The sequence below is a fragment of the Oncorhynchus nerka genome, linkage group LG24 (assembly GCF_034236695.1).
Source record: "Oncorhynchus nerka isolate Pitt River linkage group LG24, Oner_Uvic_2.0, whole genome shotgun sequence".
NCBI lineage: Eukaryota > Metazoa > Chordata > Actinopteri > Salmoniformes > Salmonidae > Oncorhynchus > Oncorhynchus nerka.
In genome coordinates this window covers 95,050,420-95,065,817 of record NC_088419.1, presented here as the reverse complement: position 1 = coordinate 95,065,817, position 15,398 = coordinate 95,050,420, and the positions used below count along the sequence as shown (strand labels likewise).

The 15,398-nt window shown below is 44.1% G+C and overlaps 1 protein-coding gene across 1 annotated transcript in view; it reads right to left on the bottom strand.

Moving 5' to 3' along the window:
* Positions 1 to 597: 597 nt before the first annotated feature.
* The window catches only part of LOC115124670 (ras-related protein Rab-6B-like), a 194,495-nt gene continuing 179,694 nt past the window's right edge, over positions 598 to 15,398 (bottom strand). Inside the window, exon 8 of the mRNA XM_065009352.1 lies at positions 598 to 3,091. Within this exon, the coding sequence (XP_064865424.1) occupies positions 3,027 to 3,091 (65 nt within the window). The 3' untranslated portion in view covers positions 598 to 3,026. The remainder of the gene's footprint in view (positions 3,092 to 15,398) is intronic.

Below are 15,398 nucleotides of genomic sequence, written 5' to 3'. Positions count from 1 at the left end.
TCAGGCATCATATGACACAAGTTGAACGACAACGGAGCAGTCGTTGGGAGTGGACACATCAGGCATCAGTCGTTGGGAGTGGACACATCAGGCATCATGTGACACAAGTTGAACGACAACGGAGCAGTCGTTGAGTCATCTAGAGGAACGTATGTTTACAATGACGTGTTTGACCATCATAATAAAGGTCTACATGTGTTTGACCATCATAATAAAGGTCTACATGTGTTTGACCATCATAATAAAGGTCTACATGTGTTTGACCATCATAATCAACCTGCAAGGTCTACATGTGTTTGACCATCATAATCAACCTGCAAGGTCTACATGTGTTTGACCATCATAATCAACCTGCAAGGTCTACATGTGTTTGACCATCATAATAAAGGTCTACATGTGTTTGACCATCATAATCAACCTGCAAGGTCTACATGTGCAAATTCGTATTTATCTTCTTCGTTTTTTTAGGGATGTGTAACTGTTCCCACCATTACCAGATACGAGGGTATCCTGGTCCCAGACAGGCCTCTGCGCTCTTGTCAACTTCCTTGCTGTCAAATGGCATGATAGCACAACACACACTGGCTAGGACAAGGGTAGTCTTTGAACTATTTTATGATGCTTTAAATACAAAACAGAAACAATCGTCATAGACTATACAAATAAATGGAAATAAATTGTCTAGATGGTCATACAATCAACAGACTGTTGATAAGCAACTGCTTGCTAAGGTTACAATAAGGGTTAATGTTAGGGTAGGGGTTAGGGGGTTAGGGGTTAGGGTAGGGTAGGGGTCAGGTTTACAATAAGGGTTAAGGTTAGGGTTAGTAGATTGTTTCATTGTTAGTGTAGAGGGTTAGGGTTAGGGTTAGTAGATTGTTTCATTGTTAGTGTAGATGGACTATCCAAATGTAAGAATTACCTTGCCGTAAAAAGTAGTGCACTATATAGGGAGCACGGTGGTATTCGGGACACACCCCTAATCACGATGACACAGTATGATACAGTGCAGCAGCAACAGGAGCGGCATGGCAGTGAGTACCTGTGAAACAAACACTGCACACGAAAGAGAAACACAAACCAGCTAGTGATGTGGCACTAAGAACATGGGCCTCAGTGAGGACACCGCCTGGCAGCTGCCCTCTACAGTAGTGATAACCAGTTAGGACATGGGCCTCAGTGAGGACACCGCCTGGCAGCTGCCCTCTACAGTAGTGATAACCAGTTAGGACATGGGGCTCAGTGAGGACACCGCCTGGCAGCTACCCTCTACAGTAGTGATAACCAGCTAGGACATGGGCCTCAGTGAGGACACCGCCTGGCAACTGCCCTCTACCGTAGTGATAACCAGTTAGGACATGGGCCTCAGTGAGGACACCGCCTGGCAGCTACCCTCTACAGTAGTGATAACCAGTTAGGACATGGGCCTCAGTGAGGACACCGCCTGGCAGCTGCCCTCTACAGTAGTGATAACCAGCTAGGACATGGGCCTCAGTGAGGACACCGCCTGGCAGCTGCCCTCTACAGTAGTGATAACCAGCTAGGACACGGGCCTCAGTGAGGACACCGCCTGGCAGCTACCCTCTACAGTAGTGATAACCAGCTAGAACATGGGCCTCGGTGAGGACACCGCCTGGCAGCTGCCCTCTACAGTAGTGATAACCAGCTAGGACACGGGCCTCAGTGAGGACACTGCCTGGCAGCTGCCCTCTACAGCTGGGACATGGGCCTCAGTGAGGACACCGCGTGGCAGCTGCCCTCTGTGGATGGTTGCGATCTACAGTTGCCTAATATAGTAAGCGTACATTTACACACACTAACGAACACACGTTTGACAATGAACGATGGTCTAAACTCAAGTATACAAATGCAGTTTCACTGACAGCATTTTGTGAAAAACCTAAAATAACAAGACATTTCCAAAGAGTGCATTAAGTCACATGATCAAAGATCATTTACACATTCAAACTCGTGTACATCAGTAGAGAGCACAATAGTACCTAAAAAAACAAAACAAAAAGAACAACATGCGTTAGATATACAGCATCCAAATTGGCACCCTATTCCCTATATAGTGCACTACTTTTGACCAGAGCACTAGGGGTCACTACATAGGGAATAGTGTGCCCTCTGTCGAGCCATTGGACTACTTGTTCCATGCTGCTCGTTCCTTCCATCCCAATGACACCCTATGCCATAGGGCTCTGGTCTAAAAGTAGTGCACTACATAGGGAATAGGGTGCCATAGGGCTCTGGTCTAAAAGTAGTGCACTACATAGGGAATAGGGTGCCATAGGGCTCTGGTCTAAAAGTAGTGCACTACATAGGGAATAGGGTGCCATAGGGCTCTTGTCTAAAAGTAGTGCACTACATAGGGAATAGGGTGCCATAGGGCTCTGGTCTAAAAGTAGTGCACTACATAGGGAATAGGGTGCCATAGGGCTCTGGTCTAAAAGTAGTGCACTACATAGGGAATAGGGTGCCATAGGGCTATGGTCTAAAAGTAGTGCACTACATAGGGAATAGGGTGCCATAGCGCTATGGTCTAAAAGTAGTGCACTACATAGGGAATAGGGTGCCATAAAAGTAGTGCACTACATAGGGAATAGGGTGCCATAGGGCTCTGGTCTAAAAGTAGTGCACTACATAGGGAATAGGGTGCCATTGGGGATACATACAAGGGGAGAACTTGGTCATCTGCAACTTTTCAAAGCATTTCTTTTAATATACAAAAATATGAAAAGAAATAAATAATTACCTACCATTCTACTTTAAAAAAAAGAAAAGTATAGTTCACATGTTTGAGAGGGCTTCGTTTTTGTTGTTGTTGATCATTTTGTAAATTTTTAAGACTTTTTGGCAATTCCTTTAATAAAGTACACTATTTTACAACTGAAATGTATGTAACGCTAGTTTCCAACTGATGACCAGTATTAAGATAAATCCCAATCGGAAAGCTCTACTGGAGGTGAACCAACACAACAAGCATGTGGTGGAGATGAAGATGCACCAATCAGGTGTTGGGACTAACAGGAGCACCCGCCTTCAGTGGTTGGAGGCTCCTGTGGTTTGTCCAGCTTGATGTCAATCACTGGGGAAAAGATGGTTAAGGAAGGTCTGGAAACACATTTGTAAACAAGTTAACCAGTAGGACAGACTATAGAGACACAGCTGACCCTTAAACCGACTAGCCAAAATCGGAAACTGACCCTAACCTTAACCTAACTTTATGGAATTCAATATGTGTTCATCTGAATCCCCATGCGCTTTTGCAGAGGTCCACAAAAAAACACAAAATACACAAATGTAATGTACAATGATATAAAAACAATAATAATAAAAAAACAACGCAAGAATAAAAATCTGTGTCTGTGTTACTGTTACTGTGTGTGTGTTACTGTGTGTGTGTGTGTTACTGTTACTGTGTGTGTGTTACTGTGTGTGTGTTACTGTGTGTGTGTGTGTTACTGTTACTGTGTGTGTGTTACTGTGTGTGTGTTACTGTGTGTGTGTGTGTTACTGTTACTGTGTGTGTGTTACTGTGTGTGTGTTACTGTTACTGTGTGTGTGTTACTGTGTGTGTGTTACTGTTACTGTGTGTGTGTTGCTGTGTGTGTGTTACTGTTACTGTGTGTTAGTGTGTGTGTGTTAGTGTTACTGTGTGTGTGTTACTGTTACTGTGTGTGTGTTACTGTGTGTGTGTTACTGTTACTGTGTGTGTGTTACTGTTACTGTGTGTGTGTTACTGTGTGTGTGTTACTGTTACTGTGTGTGTGTTGCTGTGTGTGTGTTACTGTTACTGTGTGTTAGTGTGTGTGTGTTAGTGTTACTGTGTGTGTGTTACTGTTACTGTGTGTGTGTTACTGTGTGTTACTGTGTGTGTGTTACTGTGTGTGTGTTACTGTTACTGTGTGTTACTGTGTGTGTGTGTTAGTGTTACTGTGTGTGTGTTACTGTTACTGTGTGTGTGTTAGTGTGTGTGTGTTACTGTGTGTGTTAGTGTTACTGTGTGTTACTGTGTGTGTGTTACTGTGTGTGTTAGTGTTACTGTGTGTTACTGTGTGTGTGTTACTGTGTGTGTGTTACTGTGTGTGTGTTACTGTTACTGTGTGTGTGTTAGTGTTACTGTGTGTGTGTTACTGTGTGTGTGTTACTGTTACTGTGTGTGTGTTACTGTGTGTGTGTTACTGTGTGTGTGTTAGTGTGTGTGTGTTACTGTTACTGTGTGTGTGTTAGTGTTACTGTGTGTGTGTTACTGTGTGTGTGTTAGTGTGTGTGTGTTACTGTTACTGTGTGTGTGTTACTGTTACTGTGTGTGTGTTACTGTGTGTGTGTTAGTGTGTCTGTGTTACTGTTACTGTGTGTGTGTTACTGTTACTGTGTGTTACTGTGTGTGTGTTACTGTGTGTGTGTTACTGTGTCTGTGTTACTGTTACTGTGTGTGTGTTACTGTGTGTGTGTTACTGTGTGTGTCTGTGTGTCCCCTATCATGGTCCAAGTCTTCTGCTTGACCAGTAACTCTTCTCAATCCTACAGCTGGACACCAATCTAACATGATTACATTACATATTGTTTACAGTGTGTTACAGTGTGTTAGTGTGTCTGTGTTACAGTGTGTTAGTGTGTCTGTGTTACTGTGTGTTAGTGTGTCTGTGTTACTGTGTGTTAGTGTGTCTGTGTTACAGTGTGTTAGTGTGTCTGTGTTACTGTGTGTTAGTGTGTCTATGTTACTGTGTGTTAGTGTGTCTGTGTTACTGTGTGTTAGTGTGTCTGTGTGTTAGTGTCTAATCTAACATGATTACATTACATATTGTTTACAGTGTGTTACAGTGTGTTACTGTGTGTGTTACAGTGTGTTACAGTGTGTTACTGTGTGTGTTAGTGTGTGTTAGTGTGTTACTGTGTGTGTTCGTGTGTTACTTTGTGTGTTTACAGTGTGTTAGTGTGTGTTACAGTGTGTTAGTGTGTGTGTTACAGTGTACAATATAACATGATTGAGTATTTAAGTCCCAAATGTAGTGTACTCGATTTTCTTCAGTACACTACTTTCCACCAAAAGTAGTGCACTATATAGGGAATAGGGTATTAGGGCTCTGGTCTAAAGTAGTGCACTATATAGGGTGTTAGGGCTCTAGTCTAAAGTAGTGCACTATATAGGGAATAGGGTGTTAGGGCTCTGGTCTAAAGTAGTGCACTATATAGGGAATAGGGTATTAGGGCTCTGGTCTAAAGTAGTGCACTATATAGGGAATAGGGTGTTAGGGCTCTGGTCTAAAGTAGTGCACTATATAGGGAATAGGGTATTAGGGCTCTGGTCTAAAGTAGTGCACTATATAGGGAATAGGGTGTTAGGGGCTCTGGTCTAAAGTAGTGCACTATATAGGGAATAGGGTATTAGGGCTCTGGTCTAAAGTAGTGCACTATATAGGGAATAGGGTGTTAGGGGCTCTGGTCTAAAGTAGTGCACTATATAGGGAATAGGGTGTTAGGGGCTCTGGTCTAAAGTAGTGCACTATATAGGGAATAGGGTGTTAGGGGCTCTGGTCTAAAGTAGTGCACTATATAGGGAATAGGGTATTAGGGCTCTGGTCTAAAGTAGTGCACTATATAGGGAATAGGGTGTTAGGGCTCTGGTCTAAAGTAGTGCACTATATAGGGTGTTAGGGGCTCTGGTCTAAAGTAGTGCACTATATAGGGAATAGGGTGTTAGGGGCTCTGGTCTAAAGTAGTGCACTATATAGGGAATAGGGTATTAGGGCTCTGGTCTAAAGTAGTGCACTATATAGGGTGTTAGGGGCTCTGGTCTAAAGTAGTGCACTATATAGGGAATAGGGTATTAGGGCTCTGGTCTAAAGTAGTGCACTATATAGGGAATAGGGTGTTAGGGCTCTGGTCTAAAGTAGTGCACTATATAGGGTGTTAGGGGCTCTGGTCTAAAGTAGTGCACTATATAGGGTGTTAGGGGCTCTGGTCTAAAGTAGTGCACTATATAGGGAATAGGGTATTAGGGCTCTGGTCTAAAGTAGTGCACTATATAGTGAATAGGGTGTTAGGTCTCTGGTCTAAAGTAGTTCACTATAAAGGGAATAGGGTGTTAGGGCTCTGGTCTAAAGTGGTGCACTATATAGGAAATAGGGTATTAGGGCTCTGGTCTAAAGTAGTGCACTATAAAGGGAATAGGGTGTTAGGGCTCTGGTCTAAAGTAGTGCACTATATAGGGAATAGGTTATTAGGGCTCTGGTCTAAAGTAGTGCACTATATAGGGAATAGGGTGTTAGGGCTCTGGTCTAAAGTAGTGCACTATATAGGGTGTTAGGGGCTCTGGTCTAAAGTAGTGCACTATATAGGGAATAGGGTATTAGGGCTCTGGTCTAAAGTAGTGCACTATATAGTGAATAGGGTGTTAGGTCTCTGGTCTAAAGTAGTTCACTATAAAGGGAATAGGGTGTTAGGGCTCTGGTCTAAAGTGGTGCACTATATAGGAAATAGGGTATTAGGACTCTGGTCTAAAGTAGTGCACTATAAAGGGAATAGGGTGTTAGGGCTCTGGTCTAAAGTAGTGCACTATATAGGGTGTTAGGGCTCTAGTCTAATGTAGTGCACTATATAGGGAATAGGGTGTTAGGGCTCTGGTCTAAAGTAGTGCACTATATAGGGTGTTAGGGGCTCTGGTCTAAAGTAGTGCACTATATAGGGAATAGGGTGTTAGGGGCTCTGGTCTAAAGTAGTGCACTATATAGGGAATAGGGTATTAGGGCTCTGGTCTAAAGTAGTGCACTATATAGGGAATAGGGTGTTAGGGCTCTGGTCTAAAGTAGTGCACTATATAGGGTGTTAGGGGCTCTGGTCTAAAGTAGTGCACTATATAGGGAATAGGGTATTAGGGCTCTGGTCTAAAGTAGTGCACTATATAGGGAATAGGGTGTTAGGGCTCTGGTCTAAAGTAGTGCACTATATAGGGTGTTAGGGGCTCTGGTCTAAAGTAGTGCACTATATAGGGAATAGGGTGTTAGGGGCTCTGGTCTAAAGTAGTGCACTATATAGGGAATAGGGTATTAGGGCTCTGGTCTAAAGTAGTGCACTATATAGGGAATAGGGTGTTAGGGCTCTGGTCTAAAGTAGTGCACTATATAGGGTGTTAGGGGCTCTGGTCTAAAGTAGTGCACTATATAGGGAATAGGGTATTAGGGCTCTGGTCTAAAGTAGTGCACTATATAGTGAATAGGGTGTTAGGTCTCTGGTCTAAAGTAGTTCACTATAAAGGGAATAGGGTGTTAGGGCTCTGGTCTAAAGTGGTGCACTATATAGGAAATAGGGTATTAGGGCTCTGGTCTAAAGTAGTGCACTATAAAGGGAATAGGGTGTTAGGGCTCTGGTCTAAAGTAGTGCACTATATAGGGAATAGGGTGTTAGGGCTCTGGTCTAAAGTAGTGCACAATAAAGGGAATAGGGTGCCATAGGGCTCTGGTCTAAAGTAGTGCACTATATAGGGTGTTAGGGCTCTGGTCTAAAGTAGTTCACTATATAGGGAATAGGGTGTTAGGGCTCTGGTATAAAGTAGTGCACTATAAAGGGAATAGGGTGCCATAGGGCTCTGGTCTAAAGTAGTGCACTATATAGGGAATAGGGTGTTAGGGCTCTGGTCTAAAGTAGTTCACTATATAGGGAATAGGGTGTTAGGGCTCTGGTATAAAGTAGTGCACTATAAAGGGAATAGGGTGCCATAGGGCTCTGGTCTAAAGTAGTGCACTATATAGGGAATAGGGTGTTAGGGCTCTGGTCTAAAGTAGTTCACTATATAGGGAATAGGGTGTTAGGGCTCTGGTATAAAGTAGTGCACTATAAAGGGAATAGGGTGCCATAGGGCTCTGGTCTAAAGTAGTGCACTATATAGGGAATAGGTTGTTAGGGCTCTGGTCTAAAGTAGTTCACTATATAGGGAATAGGGTGTTAGGGCTCTGGTATAAAGTAGTGCACTATAAAGGGAATAGGGTGCCATAGGGCTCTGGTCTAAAGTAGTGCACTATATAGGGAATAGGGTGTTAGGGCTCTGGTCTAAAGTAGTTCACTATATAGGGAATAGGGTGTTAGGGCTCTGGTATAAAGTAGTGCACTATAAAGGGAATAGGGTGCCATAGGGCTCTGGTCTAAAGTAGTGCACTATATAGGGAATAGGGTGTTAGGGCTCTGGTCTAAAGTAGTGCACTATATAGGGGATTGGGTGCCATTTGGGACAACATCCAACATCACTACTCTGGACGGCTCTGACTTAGAATACGTGGACAACTTCAAATACTTAGGTGTCTGGTTAGACTGTAAACTCTCCTTCCAGACCCATATCAAACATCTCCAATCCAAAGTTAAATCTAGAATCGGCTTCCTATTTCGCAACAAAGCATCCTTCACTCATGCTGCCAAACATACCCTTGTAAAACTGACCATCCTACCAATCCTCGACATCATTTACAAAATAGCCTCCAATACCCTACTCAACAAATTGGATGCAGTCTATCACAGTGCCATCCGTTTTGTCACCAAAGCCTCATATACTACCCACCATTGCGACCTGTATGCTCTCGTTGGTTGGCCATCGCTTCATACTCGTCGCCAAACCCACTGGCTCCATGTCATCTACAAGACCCTGCTAGGTAAAGTCCCCCCTTATCTCAGCTCGCTGGTCACCATAGCATCTCCCACCTGTAGCACACGCTCCAGCAGGTATATCTCTCTAGTCACCCCCAAAACCAATTCTTTCTTTGGCCGCCTCTCCTTCCAGTTCTCTGCTGCCAATGACTGGAACGAACTACAAACATTTCTGCAACTGGAAACACTTATCTCCCTCACTAGCTTTAAGCACCAACTGTCAGAGCATCTTACAGATTACTGCACCTGTACATAGCCCACCTATAATTTAGCCCAAACAACTACCTCTTTCCCAACTGTATTTAATTTATTTATTTATTTTGCTCCTTTGCACCCCATTATTTTTATTTCTACTTTGCACATTCTTCCATTGCAAAACTACCATTCCAGTGTTTTACTTGCTATATTGTATTTACTTTGCCATCATGGCCTTTTTTGCCTTTACCTCCCTTCTCACCTAATTTGCTCACATCGTATATAGACTTGTTTTTTTTTACTGTATTATTGACTGTATGTTTGTTTTATTCCATGTGTAACTCTGTGTCGTTGTATGTGTCGAACTGCTTTGCTTTATCTTGGCCAGGTCGCAATTGTAAATGAGAACTTGTTCTCAACTTGCCTACCTGGTTAAATAAAGGTGAAATAAATAAAATAAATAACCAAGGTGTGTCCGAAACGCATGTAGCTTTACTGCCCTCTATTGACATAACATGGTACTGTTCTAACGTGTCTGCAGTATGACCTCTATGGCACTAGGTGGTGCTGTTGCTCAAACATCTACTACTACGGCCGTACCATCTCAAGGCAGCAGCGCATAAGGGCGTGAACAGGGCCATCCATGTATGAACCCTCCAACATACTGTCCTCCTGTGGAACACAGAGCTCCTACTACTTTTAATAAGGTTTAGGACTCTATTCAATCTGGATCGCTGAAGCCTTACAGGAAACAGGAAATAGAAATGCGAAGGTCATTTCTTTACGGAGCCTCCGGTGAACACGAGAACGTTGCCCTTTTTAAAAACATTTCAAATCACGCTGTAACTCTTGATAGAGCCCTTTTTTAAAATCTTTTAATTTTTTTTAAGTGAGCTTAAAATCAATGCGGTAAAGATTTGCCTGCTTCCATCTTGTTTACAGTGACAGCCATTAGTGGAACGGAGTAAATCACACAGCTTAAAGACATTTTTTACAGATAGGATCTCTTTCCTGTAGTATATATATTAACTACATTCAATACACACAGTAAGCAAAGCATTCGTCAAGAAAAGACTAAAGAAGATGGAGAAGAAACTGGACTTCTAAAGCCCATTGGTTGTATTTCATCTCTCCATTAAATGAGCTGACAGCCACCCCCCATGTCTGATATATGACATCATTCTCCTGTCTCTCCGACATGCGTCCCCAATGGCCTCCTATTCTCTATAGTGGATAGCGCGCTACCTTGTGATAAGGGGTCCGGTAAAGACAATAGGATTCTATGTGGGATCGAGCCTCGTCCCCACGGCAGGTTATATACACACACCCAAATGACACGCTCCTTGGAGGCCATGGCAGGGCGGTTTCCATGGCACCACTGGTGTCTGTGTTCAGCTGTTGTGCCTGTGTGTTCACGTGTTGTGTGTGTATGTGCGTGTCGTTTGTGTGTGTGTTCACGTGTTGTGTGTGCATGTGCGTGTCGTTTGTGTGTGTGTTCACGTGTTGTGTGTGTATGTGCGTGTCAATTGTGTGTGTGTTCACGTGTTGTGTGTGCATGTGCGTGTCGTTTGTGTGTGTGTTCACGTGTTGTTTGTGTGTGTGTTGTTTGTGTGTGTGTTCACGTGTTGTGTGTGCGTGTGCGTGTCGTTTGTGTATGTGTGTGTTCACGTGTTGTGTGTCTGGTGTGTCATTGAGTCCTGTTAAATGTCATCTGAAGGACGTCCTGCTAACATGACATATGCCTGGACATTGCCAGAGGATCGGCCAATCAGAATCCCCCATCCCAATGACACATACTACCATTGCAAAGGAGCCCTGTGGCCCCTGGTGACTGCACCAGCAGTCTGGTTTAGGGAAGACTGAGTCCTGCAGGAAGTCTGTTCCAGAGAAGGCCTATCACCTTCAGATGAGGAGGGGTGACTAGCCACACAGGAAGTCATGTTAACCATTCTGTTGTGGGCATTCAGATGAGGAGGTATAGAACCAGGAAGTCATGTTAACCATTCTGTTGTGGGCATTCAGATGAGGAGGTATAGAACCAGGAAGTCATGTTAACCATTCTGTTGTGGGCATTCAGATGAGGAGGTAGAGGACCAGGAAGTCATGTTAACCATTCTGTTGTGGGCATTCAGATGAGGAGGTAGAGGACCAGGAAGTCATGTTAACCATTCTGTTGTGGGCATTCAGATGAGGAGGTAGAGGACCAGGAAGTCATGTTAACCATTCTGTTGTGGGCATTCAGATGAGGAGGTAGAGGACCAGGAAGTCATGTTAACCATTCTGTTGTGGGCATTCAGATGAGGAGGTATAGAACCAGGAAGTCATGTTAACCATTCTGTTGTGGGCATTCAGATGAGGAGGTATAGAACCAGGAAGTCATGTTAACCATTCTGTTGTGGGCATTCAGATGAGGAGGTAGAGGACCAGGAAGTAATGTTAACCATTCTGTTGTGGGCATTCAGATGAGGAGGTAGAGGACCAGGAAGTCATGTTAACCATTCTGTTGTGGGCATTCAGATGAGGAGGTATAGAACCAGGAAGTCATGTTAACCATTCTGTTGTGGGCATTCAGATGAGGAGGTATAGAACCAGGAAGTCATGTTAACCATTCTGTTGTGGGCATTCAGATGAGGAGGTAGAGGACCAGGAAGTAATGTTAACCATTCTGTTGTGGGCATTCAGATGAGGAGGTAGAGGACCAGGAAGTCATGTTAACCATTCTGTTGTGGGCATTCAGATGAGGAGGTATAGAACCAGGAAGTCATGTTAACCATTCTGTTGTGGGTAATTAGCCACCTAGCTCTCCCCACGAACTGCTCACACACTGGACCAGTAACAGCAACATTAACTATGGGCAGAGCTATGGGAGAGAAGCAGAACATCAGTTTGTGACGCAGATCGGTGCGAAGGTCAGATTCAGTAAGCAGTCAGATCTGCCACCGGCTGGATGGTCCTGATGATGGAGGGGTAGAGGAGGTTTAAAGTCCTGATTAGAGGGGGTTTAAGTCCTGATGATGGAAGGGTAGAGGGGTTTAAAGTCCTGATGATGGAGGGGTACAGGGGGTTTAAAGTCCTGATGATGGAGGGGTAGAGGGGGTTTAAAGTCCTGATGATGGAGGGGTAGAGGGGGTTTAAAGTCCAGATTAGAGGGGTTTAAGTCCTGATGATGGAGTGGTAGAGGGGTTTAAGTCCTGATGATGGAGGGGTAGAGGGGGTTTAAAGTCCTGATGATGGAGGGGGTTTAAATCCTGATGTTGGAGGGGTAGAGGGGGTTTAAAGTCCTGATGATGGAGGGGTAGAGGGGGTTTAAGTCCTGATGATGGAGGGGTACAGGGGTATGAAGTCATGCTTATAGATGGGGCATGACGTCATGATTATAGAGGGGTATAAAGTCCTGATTATAGAGGGGGTATAAAGTCCTGATTGTAGAGGGGGTATAAAGTCCTGATTGTAGAGGGGTACAGGGGTATGAAGTCATGCTTATAGATGGGGCATGACGTCATGATTATAGAGGGGTATAAAGTCATGATTACAGAGGGGGTATAAAGTCCTGATTATAGAGGGGGTATAAAGTCATGATTATAGAGGGGGTATGAAGTCATGATTATAGATGGGGTATGAAGTCATGATTGTAGAGGGGGTATAAAGTCCTGATGATGGAGGGGTAGAGGGGTTTAAAGTCCTGATGATGGAGGGGTAGAGGGGGTTTAAAGTCCTGATGATGGAGGGTATTATTATAGGGGGTTTAAAGTCCTGATGATGGAGGGGTAGAGGGGGTTTAAAGTCCTGTTGATGGAGGGTAGAGGGGGTTTAAAGTCCTGATGATGGAGGGGTAGAGAGGGTTTAAGTCCTGATGATGGAGGGGTAGAGGGGGTTTAAAGTCCTGATGATGGAGGGGTAGAGGGGGTTTAAAGTCCTGATGATGGAGGGGTAGAGGGGGTTTAAAGTCCTGATTAGAGGGGGTTTAAGTCCTGATGATGGAGTGGTAGAGGGGGTTTAAGTCCTGATGATGGAGGGGTAGAGGGGGTTTAAAGTCCTGATGATGGAGGGGGTTTAAATCCTGATGTTGGAGGGGTAGAGGGGTTTAAAGTCCTGATGATGGAGGGGTAGAGGGGGTTTAAGTCCTGATGATGGAGGGGTACAGGGGTATGAAGTCATGCTTATAGATGGGGCATGACGTCATGATTATAGAGGGGTATAAAGTCCTGATTATAGAGGGGGTATAAAGTCCTGATTGTAGAGGGGTACAGGGTATGAAGTCATGCTTATAGATGGGGCATGACGTCATGATTATAGAGGGGTATGAAGTCATGATTATAGAGGGTAGAGGGGGTATGAAGCCATGCTTATAGATGGGGTATGAAGTCATGATTATAGACAGGGTTTGAAGTCATTATTATAGAGGGGTATGAAGTCATGATTATAGAGGGGTATGAAGTCCTGATTATAGAGGGGGTATAAAGTCCTGATTATAGAGGGGTATAAAGTCCTGATTATAGAGGGGTATAAAGTCCTGATTATAGAGGGGGTATGAAGTACTGATTATAGAGGGGGGGTATGAAGTCATGATTATAGAGGGGGTATAAAGTCATGATTATAGATGGGGTATGAAGTCATGATTATAGAGGGGTATGAAGTCATGATTATAGAGGGGGTATGAAGTCATGATTATAGAGGGGGTATGAAGTCATGATTATAGAGGGGTATGAAGTCATGATTATAGAGGGGGTATGAAGTCATGATTATAGAGGGGGTATGAAGTCATGATTATAGAGGGGGTATGAAGCCATGATTATAGAGGGGTATAAAGTCCTGATTATAGAGGGGGTATGAAGTCATGTTTATAGAGGGGGTATGAAGTCATGATTATAGACGGGGTATGAAGTCATGATTATAGAGGGGGTATGAAGTCATGATTATAGAGGGGTATGAAGTCATGATTATAGAGGGGGTATAAAGTCATGATTATAGAGGGGTATGAAGTCATGATTATAGAGGGGGTATGAAGTCATGATTATAGAGGGGGTATGAAGTCATGATTATAGAGGGGGTATGAAGTCATGATTATAGAGGGGGTATAAAGTCATGATTATAGAGGGGGTATGAAGTCATGATTATAGAGGGGGTATGAAGTCATGATTATAGAGGGGGTATGAAGTCATGATTATAGAGGGGGTATGAAGTCATGATTATAGAGGGGGTATAAAGTCCTGATTATAGAGGGGTATGAAGTCATGATTATAGAGGAGGTATGAAGTCATGATTATAGAGGGGTATGAAGTCATGATTATAGACAGGGTATGAAGTCATGATTATAGAGGGGGTATAAAGTCCTGATTATAGAGGGGGTATGAAGTCATGATTATAGAGGGGGTATAAAGTCCTGATTATAGAGGGGGTATGAAGTCATGATTATAGAGGGGGTAGAGACTAGAAAGTCATGCTTTCCATTATGTATTGTGTTATCAGGGCAGGAGGATATTAAAAGGTGACTGAGGGCTTTGAGGTGCTCTGCTTTGGACTCATCAGTAGACTCCAGATTAGCCTCTGCATGTGTTTACTAATGAGACCGGCTGCGGTAGATTATACCGGCAATGTCATAGAAGTATTTACACACAGAAAAGGGGGCGAGGTGTTTTGACGTTGACGTTCCACTGACTGTCTGGAGTCACACATGCTTTCTCAGCCAACAGCCCAGTCTGTTATATAAAAAAAAACATGGGTTAAATGGAGGACATGGAATATAAAACTGTTTTAAATTCATAGATCACGAATTCAAAGACTAACATGATCCAAGCAGGTTGAGAGCTTCACGTTCCTTGGTGTCCACATCACCAACAAACTAACATGGTCCAAGCACACCATGACAGTCGTGAAGAGGGCACGACAAAACCTATTCCCCCGCAGGAGACTGAAAAGATTCGGCATGGGGTCCTCACATCATCAAAAAACGTTCTACAGCTGCACCATCGAGAGCATCCTGACCGGTTGCATCACTGCCTGGTATGGCAACTGCTCTGCCTCCGACCGCAAGGCACTACAGAGGGTAGTGCGTACGGCCCAGTACATCACTGGGGCCAAGCTTTCCGCCATCCAGGACCTCTATACCAGGTGGTGTCAGAGGAAGGACCTAAAAATTGTCAAAGATTCCAGCCACTCTAGTCATAGACTGATCTCTCTGCTACCGCACGGCAAGCGGTACCGGAGCGCCAAGTCAAGGTCCAAGAGGCTTCTAAAAAGCTTCTAGCCATAAGACTCCTGAACCGCTGATCAAATGGCTCCCCAGACTATCCCCCCCCCCCCTCCCTTCTCTCTTTTACGCTGCTGGTACTCTCTGTTATTTCCCACTTTAATAACTCTACCTACATTTACAAAGTACAATTACCTCGACTAACTGGTACCCCCGCACATTGACTCTGTACCGGTACCCCCTGTATATAGCCTCCACATTGACTCTGTACCGGTACCCCCTGTATATAGCCTCCAAATTGACTCTGTACCGGTACCCCCTGTATATAGTCTCCACATTGACTCTGTACCGGTACCCCCTGTATATAGCC